This window comes from Polypterus senegalus, chromosome 7 (genome assembly GCF_016835505.1).
Source record: "Polypterus senegalus isolate Bchr_013 chromosome 7, ASM1683550v1, whole genome shotgun sequence".
Lineage (NCBI taxonomy): Eukaryota > Metazoa > Chordata > Cladistia > Polypteriformes > Polypteridae > Polypterus > Polypterus senegalus.
This window is the reverse complement of record NC_053160.1, coordinates 46,927,072-46,942,367: the sequence shown is the minus strand read 5'-3', so window position 1 is coordinate 46,942,367 and position 15,296 is coordinate 46,927,072. Positions and strand designations below refer to the sequence as shown.

Sequence of the window (15,296 nt, the reverse complement as noted above, 5' to 3'; positions counted from 1 at the left end):
CTGCAAATTTTGACCCCATTGTCATTTACTACTGGTATAAGGAAAATAAAGATGCATGGACTCACTTGAGAGGTGCAGAATTGGCTAAAGTCAACAAAACACTAGGGTATAGTGAGATGTGTTTTTTAGGCAAAATTAAATATGCAGCCCCACAGATATCAATGTTGGAAGTGATGTTCTTTTTAATCCATATGAATAATTAGATAAAATAGTACGTAACAACTTGACACTAAGTGAGGTAGTTTGGGAAATACCTGAGAGTCGGGTTAATTATTACAGATCGACCTGAACATTCAGTTAGACACTGTAAATATATTTTATTATAAATAAAATAAACTTTTATACAGTGATCTGATCCTTATTCATAATTCTAACAATATACAGAAAAAATAATGCAGAAATACTGTAGGAAGTAACATAGTACACAGCGTAAGGTTGTGTTTTAACTGGATTAAAACTGGATTTTAACTGGTTTTAACTGGACTGAAAAGTTGGGGAGGTCACAACTAATAAGCTTGATGCAGTTTAATTATCCTTTGCTAGAGAATGCCCAGAATATTCAGAATGGAGTCGTGACTATGCGGACTTTTAAGAACTACTTACAGGAATTTAATATTTTTGCTTAAACAGAGGAGATCAATGGATGAAATAAAACAATTTGTTAAAAGTATAGGAAATATGATTTTGTGAGTTTTTTACAGAAAAGAAACTTAATGTACAGTATTGTTGTTAATATTCAAACTTTGAGGAGACTGTAAAATCTTGATGACAATATTTGTCAAACAACAGATGAACAAGAATGGATGAGTAATGTGGGCCTGAATTTTCCATTCTAGTTTTATGTTATTATATAAAAAAAAACATTTTTAGTTTTTTAATTCTAATAATTGGTTCAAATGTTATTCTACTTCATCAAACAATTGTAAATGTTTTTGCAATATACTTTGTACTCTGTAGAGCATTCCACAGTCTTATTGATATTTTTGTTTGTTTATTATTTTAAAAATAATGACACAGGCATTTTTGTTTGAAGTAAACTTGTTGCACATTGATAGTGTTAACCGTTAAAGTACTGTATCATTTAATAGCCAGCTATTTATATCTTGTCTAAGCCTTAAAGTCTTTTCAGTTTACAAACATTTCAGACTAGACTTGTTCTAGAACATTCTCATTCTATGATTATGTCTTTCATACCACTATATTTTCTGTGTTTGTGCTTCAGTTTGGGGATGGAACATGATGGCCAAGGAAATCGCTGTGGAGATGAAACCGCAATGGGCAGTGTGATGGCACCTCTGGTGCAGGCTGCTTTTCACCGTTATCACTGGTCAAGATGTAGTGGACAAGAGCTCAAACGATATATTCAGTGAGTTTGTTACACTACTTTTTATAATTTACTGCAGAGATTTAGTTTATCACGTTCAAAGAAATCAGGATAAAAAAAAAGATTTTGGCAATTCAGATCTTATTTGATCTTATTTTTACCTCAAACTTATGGGTTGTTTTATTGTTTCTGAGCTTTATGTGAAACATTGCTTATCACCTTTTAGTTCATATGACTGTCTTTTGGATGACCCTTTTGAACATGATTGGCCAAAACTACCAGAACTCCCTGGAATTAACTATTCAATGGATGAACAATGCCGATTTGACTTTGGTGTTGGATATAAGATGTGCACAGCTGTAAGTTTTTCTTTTTCACTATCATTTTCAATTGAAAGCATTTAACTATCATTAAATGTTAGATTATAGGTGTCATGTCTGCCTTTTTTCATACTTTATTATATAAATTAATTATTTTCAATAGAATCGGGTAATTAAAAAGATCACACTTATTGAGAAAAACAAACTGTATATGATACTTTGTCTGATGTGGAATCTGTTAAATTGTTAGAGGGACTTGGACAGTATACAGGCTTGGACAGATTTGTGGCAGATGAAGTTTATTGTCAGTAAATCAAAAGTATTACACATAGGATGTAAAAATGTTAGCTTTGAATACACAGTGGGAGGTCTGAAAATCAAGAGTACACCTTATGAGAAGGATTTAGGAGTCGACAGTGTTTAGAAACAATTAAGAAGGCAAACTGAATGTTAGGTTATATAGCATGAGGTGTAAAGTACAAGTCCAAGGAGGTTATGCTTAATGAACTGTTGAGGCCTCATCTAGAGTACCGTGTACAGTTTTGGTCTCCAGGCTACAAAAAGGACATAGCAGCGCTTGAAAAAGTCCGGCGAAGAGCTCATTCTGTGGCTACAGGGAATGAATTATGAAGAAAGATTAAAAGAGTTGTGCCTTTTCAGTTTAAACAAAAAAAGATTAAGAGGTAACATGATTGAAATGTTTAAAATTATGAAGGGAATTAGTACAGTGGATCAAGACTGATATTTTAAAATGAGTTCATCAAGAACACTGGGACACAGTTGGAAACTTGTTAAGGGTAAATTTCGTACAAACATTAGGAAGTTTTTCTTTACACAGAGAACCATAGACACTTTAAATAAGCTACCAAGTAGCATGGTAGACAGTAGGAATTTAATGACTTTAAAAACTCGACTTAATGTTTTTTTAGAAGAATTAAGTGGATAGGACTGGTGAGCTTTATTGGGCTGAATGGCCTGTTCTTATGTAGATTGTTCAAATGTTCTAATGATATCTTTTACGATAATGGATATTATCAACTTTATAGTGAAAAGGATACAGTAATTACAGAAAGTATTTAGGATGGAGTAGTGACGTAGATTCCCATTTCCAAACATACTGGCCTATTACGATTAAGAAGTACTTAGTATTTCACCCTAACATCTCCAAGAATCAATGCTTAGTTCCTAGCCCAGTTACTATGTAGAGTTATCTTGTTTTTCCCTATGTCTAAATAAACTTTCTTGAGAATTCCAGTTTTCCTCAAAATATCAGAGTTGGGCCTGTTTGGTTCATTTGTGACTGAAATGAGTACGTGTGATCATGAAAGCATTAATGTGCTCATTTCATTTTTTGAAACCACTTTTCTGGAGAGGGTTTGCTGCATCTGCAGTTCTGCCCAGACTTCCTTGTCTCTAGCTAGAGATTCCAGCTCTTCCTAGGAAATTCCCAGGCATTCCTAAGTCAGCCAAGAGATATAATCCCTCCAGTGTGTTCTGGGTCCCACTGGGATGTGCCTGGAGCAGCTGTGGTGGGGGGCTGCCCGGTGCCCAGTGGGGAACATGCCCAAAATGCCTCAACGGGCTCCTCTTAATGCGGGGGAGCAGTGACTGTACCCTGAGGTTCTCCAGACTCACTGAGCTTCTCACCCTATCATGAAGAGCCAGCCCAGCCACACTGCAAAGAAACCTCATTTCTGCCATTTGTACTCGTGATCTCATACTTTCAGTCATTACCCACAGCTCATGACCACAGGTGAGGGCAGGGATATAGACTGGCTTATAAACTGAGAGCCTTCTCTTTACACTTGGCTCCCGCTTTACCACTGCTGACCAGTACAACACTCGAAGAACAGCTGCCATCACCCCAATGTTCCCTTTTTCCATCACAAGAACAAGATCCCAAGTACTCAAACTCCTCCACTAACGGCAGTTGTCCCCTCCTCTTTTGGAGAGAGCAAGCCACTCTTTTTTGACAGTGAACTATGACCTCAGACTTAGATATGCTCATCCTCATTCCAGTCGCTTCAAACTCGGCAGGGAATCACTTGAGTGCATGCAAAATGTTCACAGTCAGATGAGGCAAAAAGGACAGCATCATCTGTGTAAAGCAGCTACCTCTAGTTTCCCCTACTGGACACCTGGTTAAGTCATTCGCTGCTCCTTGATGTTCTGTCCATGAAAACCACAAATAGGAGTGCAGACAAGACACAGCCTTGGTGGAGCTTAACACCCACAGTGACCACATTTGATTTAATGTAACATCAAGTACTCGGACACAGCTGTCACTGCATTCATATAGGAATGAAAAGCACACAATAACGGGTTGGTTGCCCCTGCAGTACCTTCCACAGCTCACCGTCATATGATTCCTTTCAAATCAACAAAACACATGTAGACTGGGTAGCATACTTCTGGGGCTTGTGCACCTTAAGGATTTTATAAACCCTGTTAAGTTAAATTGCCGTTCTGATGTGGCTTAAAATCATCTGAATATATATTTAAATGTTTTGAAGATGCCAAATGCATTAGAATATCTTAACCTGATTCACAGATAGTTTATTTCACTTTAATAATATGTATTAATGGTTTAGTTATCATTATCATCATCATCATTAGTTTGGGGATCATTTTGTGTGTTTACCTGGTTTAGTAAGTCAACCCCCAAAACTTTTTCCTCCACTTTGCCCATTCCTGAATATCTTTTTAAGTGAGACCCATTCTTATTATATCACTAGACACTACCTCCTACACTGTCTCCTTTGACCTCATTCTACATCTCATACCTGTAACCTCAATCTTATTGCACCTCTACACCACATCTTTCACTGTCTTTTTGCTCCACATTGGCAAACCAACTTAGTCCATTTCTCCTCCGTACAGCACTTCTACCCAAAGTCTTTCTCTTACCCCATCTAAATGGTTTAATAATATTTTTAAATGTTTCAGGATATTTTTTAACTTATTTAGGGAGTTAATTTGGATTATCATATGTGTAGATCGTTTATCTATAACAGCCAGTTTTTGTTTTGAATGGCAAGGAGGTTCTTCAAGAATGAAATTCCATTTCATACCAAAAGGAAAGCCAACAGTTTGTCCAGTTTTTTTCTTTTTTGAGACATTTTCTTTTGTGCTTCTTGGTTATTACGTTATTGCACCTGGCACCTTACTCACACAGTTTGTGCTTAGTAATCAGTTACACTTGAGACCACTGATACAGATGTTTTTCATGTTTAGACAACTTAGAATCAAATTATACTACAATGTAATTAACTCTTAAATATGTGTTTTTTAATTACTCATGTGTCATCAGTCTAGCCCACTATCCAGTGTTTACTAAACATAACATACCTTCAGGGACACCTTATAGAAAAACACTAACATAAAGCTAAATATACTTGATGATCACAAAGTCTTCAAAACATTTTTTCTTTAAGGATGAGACAGTAGGGTGTAGCAGATGATAGCTTTGTTGCTTTTCGGCGCTTGGGACACAGGTTCAAAACAGTAGCTTTGCAGATACACTGCAGTAGGCCTTTATCCATCCAAAATGTATTCCTGTCAGAGTTCACACATTTGCAAAGATTAAAATTTGCAATACTAGCCCAAAGCAGCAAAAAAAAAAAATGCGAACCCTTTGGAAATAACTATATTTATTTATAAATTTGTCTTAAAATATGGTCTGATATTCATCTAAGTTGCATAAATTAACAAACACAATATGATTTAACTAATAACACACACATTATTGTGTTGCACTTGTGCACTTTAAAAACATTATTCAAACATTCACAATGTAATTATGAAAAATTATGTGAACCCCCTAGACTAATGACCTCAAGAAAAGCTGATTGGATTTGGAATTGTAAAACCTGAAACTGAGTCAGTGAAATTAAATTGGAGGTGTAATTTATGGTTAATATGACACATAAAATATTTAAAAACATCTTGAGTTTTTTATTCACAAGAACAATTCACAAAAAAGAGATCTATGCTTAAGAATTTTTGTTTCCATAAAGCTGGAAAACATTACAAAGTAATTTCAAACAGTTATGATATTCATCAGTCCATAGTTAGACAAACTGTGGTCAAATAGAGATGATTTAGTGCTGTAGCTACTCTTCCTAGAAGTGGGCACCCAGCCAAGATGGCTTGAAAAGCACAATACAGAATGTTAAATGAGGTAAAGAAAGTAAAAAGTTAAAGACCCCCTTAAAAGAATCATTGGAAGAAGTTAGTACAGGGAATGGCCACCTGCAGCTGTTTAATAACATGGCTGCGGCTCTTCTCAGAACAATAGACCCATTCACATTTTCATGTTTTAACATATTATTTGGTAATACTTCTTAACGATAATTTATGGGTTAATATTATTATTTTTCATTTAGATATTTCTTTAGCTATATGTGAATCAGGTAGTCAATTGCATGCATCTGTCGTGCGATGGACCATCCGAGATTACGTCTTCATTCAAATGATATGTTCTCCAGAGTTTTTTTGAGTCTACTTATTATTGTGAGCTGTCATTCTACAACATGAGTGATATCAAAAGCTAGCTGAGAATTCAGCTTCATGACATAAGGTTGGAATCCTGTTTGAAGTTGAAGACTTCTAGCTAATCACCAAACATAAAACAACTCAATGCAGAAATGCAGTATCAAAAGTCTCATTACATTGTTTTTCTTTTTTTATACTGAGGGATCTTGAAGTTTTGTTTTTGTGTTAAATGTATATAATACACATATCGTGTAAAAATCGCAACTCAAACCTCCTTCTATACCCATTGTGGCTCTTTCTAAATCTCGGATGAAACATCTCTATATATATAAAATCCAACATCCGTCTGTCTGTCTGCCTGTCTGTATGTCTGTCCGCTTTTCACCAGAGGACTATCTAACGGATTTTTTCTATAATTTGCTTGAACATTCTGGTTGATTTTGTGACTTCTCTCATTGCTCTAACTATCATAGTTCGGCTGCAGCAGCAATTTATTAGTGCCAATCCAAGAGAGAGGCTGCAGGGCCGAGGGGAGTGGGAGGTGGGACCTCAGGGGTAGGGAGCCGGGTGGGGCCATCCTCACTCACACATCAGCCTCCTTTTGAGTCAGTATACCTGTTGCCACATATTTGAGCGTACCTTGATTCTGCTTACCTAGCGATACCTGTTTGTTCAGCAGACATCATCTAGAGATTGCTGACGCGTAATGTTGGATGTTTTTGAGAGAGAGAGATCACAGCTACATGTGTTTTAGCCAATCCCAGCCAACACAGGGTGCAAGGCAGGAAACAAACCCTGGGCAGGGCGCCAGCCCACCACAGGGCACTTCTTTATTATTGCTATACAAAATGAATGCTACATTTTGTGGCCAAGTATTATTTTTTTCTAGCTGTTTATTTCATATAGCACCTTTTATTACAAAGTGACTTACATAGGGCCACACACAGAGCCATAAATGAAATCTGAGCTTCACTGTTTGTATTTATTCACAGCTCGTGTTTTAACTGTCTCAAGCGTGGATCTGAACTGCTCTGCATCTATGGAACAGTGCCACAATTAATTGGAGAAATTCAGTAAGCAGATCCTCTCAAAAGCTAACATATTTGTAACATTTTAAATTATTTTGAAATGGGAGCAAAGCATTGCAATTTATTCTAATACACAAACATTCTTATGCAAAGAGACAAAAACAGATGGGTTTTATATGACTAGACGATTTAGTAACTTCACATTTGGTTTTAAAGAAAATGTCATGCTGGCACTTTATTTCACTGTCATGCTGTTACATGTTTTTCTAGGAATCCAGTCGTACTATTTCAACTTTTTTTGTTTTTCTTTTCTTATTTCTATATTTATAGATATTGTATGTTTTCTTTATTACTTTTTGTATCATACCTGGGTTCACTCAATGAAATTTAGTTGTTTAGAAGGTTGTTTAGAATTAGCAAACATACAAACAAATAGAAATTAACCAGTAACGTTCATGGTGCTCACCAACTAATCTTGTTACAGTTGCCAAAACCCCTGATCTTGGTGCAATGTGTGCATACAGCATACTAAACCTTTGACACTTCCTTTCCTTTGAACAGGAATCCCATGTGACTTAACTATAAACAGTATTCTTAGGGTTGAATCACATTTTTGGTAGTTGGTCAAACACATAGGCTGCAGCACTGATCGTACTGAAATGTGAGTGTAGTTGTGTTCCATTTATTTCTAAGGTAACCAATCACTTGCATGAATCAGTGTTTTTCTTTGGATGGCTTTCTATATGATGTGACACTTGGCCACAGTTTCCATAGCAACATACACTGCAGGCAGGTGCAAATTGTACCACATTTGTAAGTTCTTATCTGGAGCACACTTATTAAAAAAAACAACTTGGTGCATCTGAGATGCCTTCTTTGAATAAATGAAATGTGTTACTGTTGCCTAGTACATATATTTATGTCCAGCCGTTGAACACATCTTTTACTTTTCATTATGTGAATCTCAGACATTGCTATAGGTATTCACATTCATTGCCAACCTTCACGTTTATAAAAAAAATCTTAACACATCTGATAATTCAGCAGTCATTGTTAGGCTGCTCTGCCTCCAAAAGACTAACCTGGTAACAAGATGCTGCTTTGTAATGTTGTTATCAATTATCAAAATACACCTTTAATGTCTTTGCATAATACCATCCCAGACTGTGTTGGAACACTCCCTGAATTTGTAAAATGTTAGTTTAATGTGAGAAACAAGCCATTAATGGAGAAAAAAGTCCAACAGATATGTTTACAAAGTGAGTTTACAAAACTTGTGTGTGGTTTAGTTTGAAGAAAATGATTTGGGTTCCTAATATAATACTTTTACAGCTTTCAATAGTGCCTGGAATAATTAATCTATCCATTTCCTCAAAAAGCTTAACCTAATTGTAGTGTCAGAATACCCCAAAAGTGATTGGTACACAGCAGCAAACATTTCCAGTGCCAGTAATCAAAGAGCACACACACACATACAAACACTCATACAGGACCAATTAAAATTCTGTAATCAACTTAATTAGCACCTCTTTGGGATGTGAGAGTAATATCACATTAACCTAAGAAAAACAATGTGCAGCTCACCATGTAATGCATATGTCTGTGTACATGCCATTTGGTATGGGATTCATAAAATCAGTTGTGGACCACTGGGGCGCATACAGTACAGCTGCCGTAACCGTGACACAGACAGGCAGGACACGAGTTCCAGTCCAGTACACACGTTTATTTACAGCTGGAGAGCGCTTTTCTCTGCTCCCCATAACACAGTACATAAAGCACAGCTCTCTTCTTTCTCTTCCTCTCTTTGTCCTTCCCCTCCACTCCTCCAGGCAAGCTTCATCCACCTCCTCCCAACTCTTGCTCCCCACATGGAGTGAGACGGCTCCTTTTATTCAGTTCCTGGAAGTGCTCAAGGTGGGTCATCGCTATTACCTGGAATCACTCCCAGGTGTGGTGGTAGCCCACTATAGGGCTGAGCAGCTCCCTCTGGCATTCCCCATGGAACCCAACAGAGCTGTACCAAACTCCTGAGCCTTGTGGGGCAGAGCATCCTGTCATGTGAGGGCTGTTGTTCTGCTGGATGGGGAGTCGATCTCATCTAGACCACAGTTCCATCCCGGAAAACAAAGACAAAAGGGGGACGGGAAGGTCCCACACCAACGCCATCTCCAGGCATCTATGGAGACCCGAACAGGACAGCGCCTCCACCCATGGCCAACTCGATGGCACTCATAACATTGCTGCTCGCCACCTCATGTCCATGCACTCCGGGCCTGGAAACACTACAGGAACACCCACACTGCCTTACGCCCAGCTGAGGTCAGACTGTCCCTCTGCCCACATAGCACATAGGCTCACGTGTTGCATTGTTTGGAGACCCGGTTTTTCCCTTACAGGTCCTCCTTATACTCAGGAGTGCAGCAACAGTCTGAGTCTGTCTGGCATGCAGAGAGACTGCATGCTGTCTGCACTCTTTTCGACTTAGACTTGGCGACCTCCATCATCTGGGGTGGGGTTCTGTGGGTGCCGGTACAAACAAGCCGGTCCCTTACATGCGCCTCAGCTACTTCTGCCGCTACCGCGCGAGCGACCATTATGCCCATGTCTACTGTACTGTTTAAAGGCTACTTGGCACACAGTACTGGTTACTTTCGGGGCCTCTTTGCTCTGTGCCCCTCTGTCATGTACGGTACAGGTGTCACTCACCAGTACTGCCTCATGAAGTTGGATGAAAAGTCCTGCGCAGTGTCACCTCAGCCATTTGTGCACTGCCTGCAGTGGCACCTCAGCTGTCCTCTCCACCTTCTCAACCGCCTGCCTGTAAAAAAGCCTATATGGGTCGGAGAACAATCTCCAGCTCCCATACAGCCAAAAGCAGGTTATCAGTCTCGGGCTGCGGTGGACTCAGACTTCCCTCGTCCTTGTCAGTGGGCCGGAAGCCATTAAGCATGTATATCCAGGGAATGGACATTCATCAGCCCAGCTTGCAGCCAACAATCTGGGATCTGACACACACCGTCCATTCCCTTACCTGCCTCATGGAGGGCAGTCCAGCCCTCCACTACTCCCTCCTCCCTTGAATGAGTCCCGATTGGGACAGAAGAATCCAAGTGATTCTCCCCTGATGTTTGCCTTTTGAAGAACGGTGGGCTTGGGTCGTCTTCAGTCGACTCCAGCATCATGTTGCCATTGCTCCACAGATCGGCGTGTTTAGGCCAGAAAAGCAGATCCACTTTATCTCCGTCTATGAGGCAAGTGTACAAGACCGACAAACAACTTTTCCTGGGCAATCCTTCCTGGGACCCCACACCTACCTCTAGAATCCTGTGGTCTGGAACACGTCTTCTCTGGCTGGCCTCCTCTTCTGACACGCTGACCCGGGTACTGCTTGTTGTGGGGGGCAGTTGGACACTCGCTGTTTTTGTGCCCCGTTTGGGCTTTTTCTTCCGCAAAATATTTTTTTCTAAAAGTTTAACTAAATGTAGGTAAACAGTACTGCCTGGTAAAATAACTTAAAATTGTAAAATAATTACCCCTTCGCCCAAAGCCAAATAATGTAATTGCTGTGGAATATCATTTAATCACATCTCATTGGTGAATTTTTAGGTTACTAACTTTGTCTGAGGGGAAAAAAATAATTAAAATAAGGAAAATAGAATAACAGAACAGGTGAAATTGCTGGGACTCCATTGGTAATTAACATTTATTTGTTGATTGATGTGGAGGGAAAAGAGCAAGCACACTGCCAGCTTTATATTTTCTTTATTTGTAGTAGTGCTGAATTCTTTGGGTGTTTCCATCCAAATGGATAGGTGAGGCAGGATGAAGGGGTTTAAAGGCTGTCCTGGTGGGCTGAGACAGGTGAGGGTCACATGTTTTGCTCAAGTACCCCTCTTCTGTGCACCCTTTAAAAACAAGGCCAAATTGGACACAGAAAAGTATTTTGGCCTTTTTCTTTGTTCCAAAAATGCAATATGGTTGATCCAGTAAGAAAGTTTAGGCAGTAGTTTGTTCATTGTTTATTTTTATTGTTTTTTCTTTTCTTTGTTTTCTTTAAAGTTTCGTACTTTTGATCCTTGCAAGCAGCTCTGGTGTAGCCACCCTGATAATCCATACTTCTGTAAGACAAAGAAAGGTCCACCTCTGGACGGGACTGAATGTGCACCTGGAAAAGTAAGTCTCTTCTCTTAATCTAGCTATGACAATTTATTATTGATTTCTTTTTCATAAATTTTGCAAATGACATTTTTGACTTTTAGTGGTGTTATAAAGGTCACTGTATGTGGAAAAATGCAAACCAAATGAAACAGGATGGAAGCTGGGGAACCTGGACTAAGTTTGGAACTTGTTCTCGTAGCTGTGGAATAGGAGTACGATTTAGAACTCGCCAGTGCAACAATCCATCGTAAGCTGCTTTTAATATAATTCTTTTCTTTTCTTTTCTTAAATAATTAGCAGAATATGTAAGATTTCAAGGTTACAGAGTGGTTAGCATTCATACATTATGGATCCAATATCCTGAGTTCAAATCCTGTGCCTGGTCACTCTTAGTGTGGACTTTGTGTGTTCTCCCTATTTGTGAGTGGGTTTTTCACCATGACTCCAAATTGGCCTCTTATGGTTGTGTTCATTTATAAGTCCTGTGTCAAACTGGTTATATGTCAAGGGGTAGTTCCTGAATTGTACCTTAAGCTGTGTGGAGGGGCTCCAACCCCTTATGACTCTGATTTTAATTAAGCAGATGTAATGTGTTTAATTCATTTATCTGCCATTTTTATTTTGTTCTTTTCACATACTCAGGTTAATATAGTAAATTTTTTATTTAGTAAGGTTAGTATCAGAGACTTGCACAAAGAGATGGCTAAAGTAGCTCAAGCCCCTTACCACCAAAGTCTAAACCCCCACCTCAATCCCCCAGTTACGCTAAGTGCACTCTTTTCCAGTTAGGCATTTTTTGTTGTAAGAATTGGAGAAAAAGCAGCTATAATCAGTATGCTTTGGTAAAGCTAGATATTATACTGTTTTGTATCTCATATGGAAATAAAGTGTAGTCTGTGATATTTGTTGCCATTAATTAATATGTACAGTATGTATGTGTGTGTGTGTGTGCTGGTTGTGTTAATTTGTATTATGGCATGATGTGGAAAGAACAACAACAACAACATTTATTTATATAGCACATTTTTATAAAAAAAAGTAGCTCAAAGTGCTTTACATAATGAAGAATAGAAAAATAAAAGACACATAAAAGAAAATAAAATAAGTCAACATTATTTAACACAGAATAAGAGTAAGGTCCAATGGTCAGGGTGGACAGAAAAAACAAAAAAAACTCCACACGGCTGGAGAAAAAAGTAAAATCTTTAGGGATTCCAGACCATTAGACTGCCCAGTCCCCACCCAGAGAAGATATGTCTGCTCACAAGCTACCATTCATATGCAACCAAGCGAATCGTAGTAAAAGTGCATGTGAATCTGTGAGAGCGCATCTGTGTATCTGTTCTGTCTAAGAGGAGAACAGAGGGAGCAGTTTTAGTTTTGGGTTTCTGATTTTGTCAGTACCATTCACACTCAGGTGGTTGAGGTATACTGACAGTGCTGAAAATGTTTTATTCTGCATACACTTACCAAAACAATTTTGCCTAAGCTGTGCTGGGTTTGATGTTAATTTGCTGTTTCCAGTACTATTTCAGTTGAAGAAAATTTCTGTCACATTGAATGTGTCAGTAGCAAGTGTTAAAAGATTTTTTTTCTAAACTCTGTTCATTTAAGTCCAAACTCAGAAATCTATGTGTATAAGGACACCTCTTTGATCAGATTCTTCTGAGAAAGAAATCACTATAAACAAAGAGGAAGTCACGGTAATCTGTCAAAACCTGTGATCCAAAAGGGGGAATTTGCTATAAACCCCAAAATCAAACAAAATCTAGAAACCAGCAGAGTATTATGATGTTTGTTTTCTTTTTTTATGAGAAATCTTAATATATAGTATGTATAAAATCATTTTACATTGTAATGCAGGTTTCTGCATGATTATGATAATTTTACTCTTCCTTGTTGGTATCCTAGTGGTGATCTGTGCTACCACATGACCAGTTCTAGTGCCTAAATATTTGGCTGTATGGAGGGGAAAGAAAAATGTGACATAAATGTAAAGGGAATTCTTTTATGTGTATCTTGTGTGACATTAGGGGGCGCTATTGCTCCCTTGAACCCTCAGGTACCACGCCAGACACCAGGTAAAATTGCTAAGTGCTAAAATTATTTGTTTTATTATAATAATGTGCACTAAGCACCCTCCACTCCACACTACTCATAAACCAAATACAATACTCCAATAATAACAATAACCAATCCTCCAACTCCCAGACGCATTGCCCTCCTACCACCCAGCTCAGCTCGCCATCTGGGAGCTCCCATAGTCCTTTTATACTCCCTGACCCGGAGGTGTTCCTGCCCAACAGTCCACAATTCCTTATTCCTTCCGGGTTAGGGTAAATAGTCCTTATCTTCACCCCGGAAGCACGTCATTTCTTCCTGTCATGGGATTATGACGTACTTCCGGGTTATAGGGCATATACGAGTCCATGAGCCTCCCTACAGCAACTCCTTGTGGTCCTCAAGGTATCCAGCAGGGCTGGGTATAAAAACTACAGAGTCCATGATGCCCTGCTGGAACTTGGGACACGTCTATGCTGTCAGGAGATCTCCTCCTGGCGGCCTGGGGGTGAGGGCCGGAATATTAAGCCAGCCATCCACCACAATTCTTCCCCCCCTTAGCGACGACCACTGGGGCAGAGCGTCCAGCCCCGCGAGGGACGTCCTCCTCCAGGACGCATCAGTCGGGCTTCGGCCGTGTGGTCCAGGTCCCCCAGAGAACCTAGGGGGAACGGTGTAACGGTTAACCATCTATTCCCCTGTCCTCCGAGGACAAGCTCGTCGTCCTCCCGGTTGTCTTTCTTGTTGAGACCGAAAACATCTCGGGAATTCTGTTAATTCGAGCCTTTCGTCTGCCAATGGGGTTTTTATGGCCACCACCCGTTTCTTTATCTTGTCAGGAGATCCGCATTTTACTTTGGGGATTTCCTGCTTACTCTGGGGCTTGGGCACAGCTGGGGACTCTACTGGAAAAAGAGAGCCCCTTTGCTGTCTGCACGCCCGTTGACTTATGCTTTTTAAGAGGCGGCGTCATCAGCACCGCATTGCTCCGGGCAACAGCACTTTTCAGCTGTACCGGTACGGTCGGCACTTCCCCCGCCCCTCCAGTTACCAGTGACAACCCGCTCAAGGTACCTGTCGGGGTCTTGAGGTCCGAATCGCTCCGGGCGGCCGCATCATATGTTTGCTCGTTTTTTCCTCCCCCCGACCACTCGGTTATCGTGCCATACTCCCTTGTCAGGTTTGCAGTCACTTGGCACCCGCTACTTTTTAACGGCAGGCCCAGATCATACTGCGTCCCCTTACAATATACGGTACGGCTTACCTGTACCGCTGAATTAATCAAGACCGGGGCTTCTCGGCCTAATCGTCGCAGGTACTCCTGTAGTCCTTTAAGCGGCTCCTCGGCTGTAGCTCCCAGCTCCCCCACACATTCCTTCAGATCCTTTAATTCCTGAAAGAAATTATATATGGGCTCGAGGTACTTCTCAAGATCCCGTAAGTCCACAAAGTTACTTAATTCGGCCGGAGGTACGTCTGCTTCCACCTTCTCTTTACCTGCCGTCCGGGAGCCAATGAATATGTCCACTCCAGGCACGTGTTCTGCTGGGCCGCGCAAAGCCTCCTGGGACTTGGAGTCTTCCGAGGGTCGGGTGACTGTTCCAAGCCGACTGTGATCTGCCCTTTTTACTTTAACGGCAGCCCATTCAGTCACATCCCGCCCCTCTTTGTCTTTATTTAATTTCGGCGCTGCTTCTCTCACCTTCCTCTTCCCTTCCTGAAGGCTCGGATCCGTCGGGGAACGTACAACCTCATCGAAGGACCGAAAGTGACCTTCTCCGTTCTGGCATCCACCGCGCGAGGTCACGCGGTTGTTGTCCTCGAATGGGGTCGTCGCTTGCCGACTCCCAGCCTGACTTGCCTTTTGGAAATCGCGGCCATCTTGCCGAGGTATGAGGCAGGCATCCG

The 15,296-nt window shown here is 40.3% G+C and overlaps 1 protein-coding gene across 2 annotated transcripts in view; it reads left to right on the top strand.

Moving 5' to 3' along the window:
* Window positions 1-15,296, top strand: part of adamts3 (ADAM metallopeptidase with thrombospondin type 1 motif, 3) — a 304,447-nt gene that overhangs the window by 214,286 nt on the left and 74,865 nt on the right. For both annotated transcript variants that reach the window (XM_039758577.1, XM_039758576.1), the window contains exons 9-12: window positions 1,223-1,366; window positions 1,551-1,683; window positions 11,229-11,342; window positions 11,429-11,574. In XM_039758577.1, the coding sequence (XP_039614511.1) occupies window positions 1,223-1,366; window positions 1,551-1,683; window positions 11,229-11,342; window positions 11,429-11,574 (537 nt within the window). The remainder of the gene's footprint in view (window positions 1-1,222; window positions 1,367-1,550; window positions 1,684-11,228; window positions 11,343-11,428; window positions 11,575-15,296) is intronic.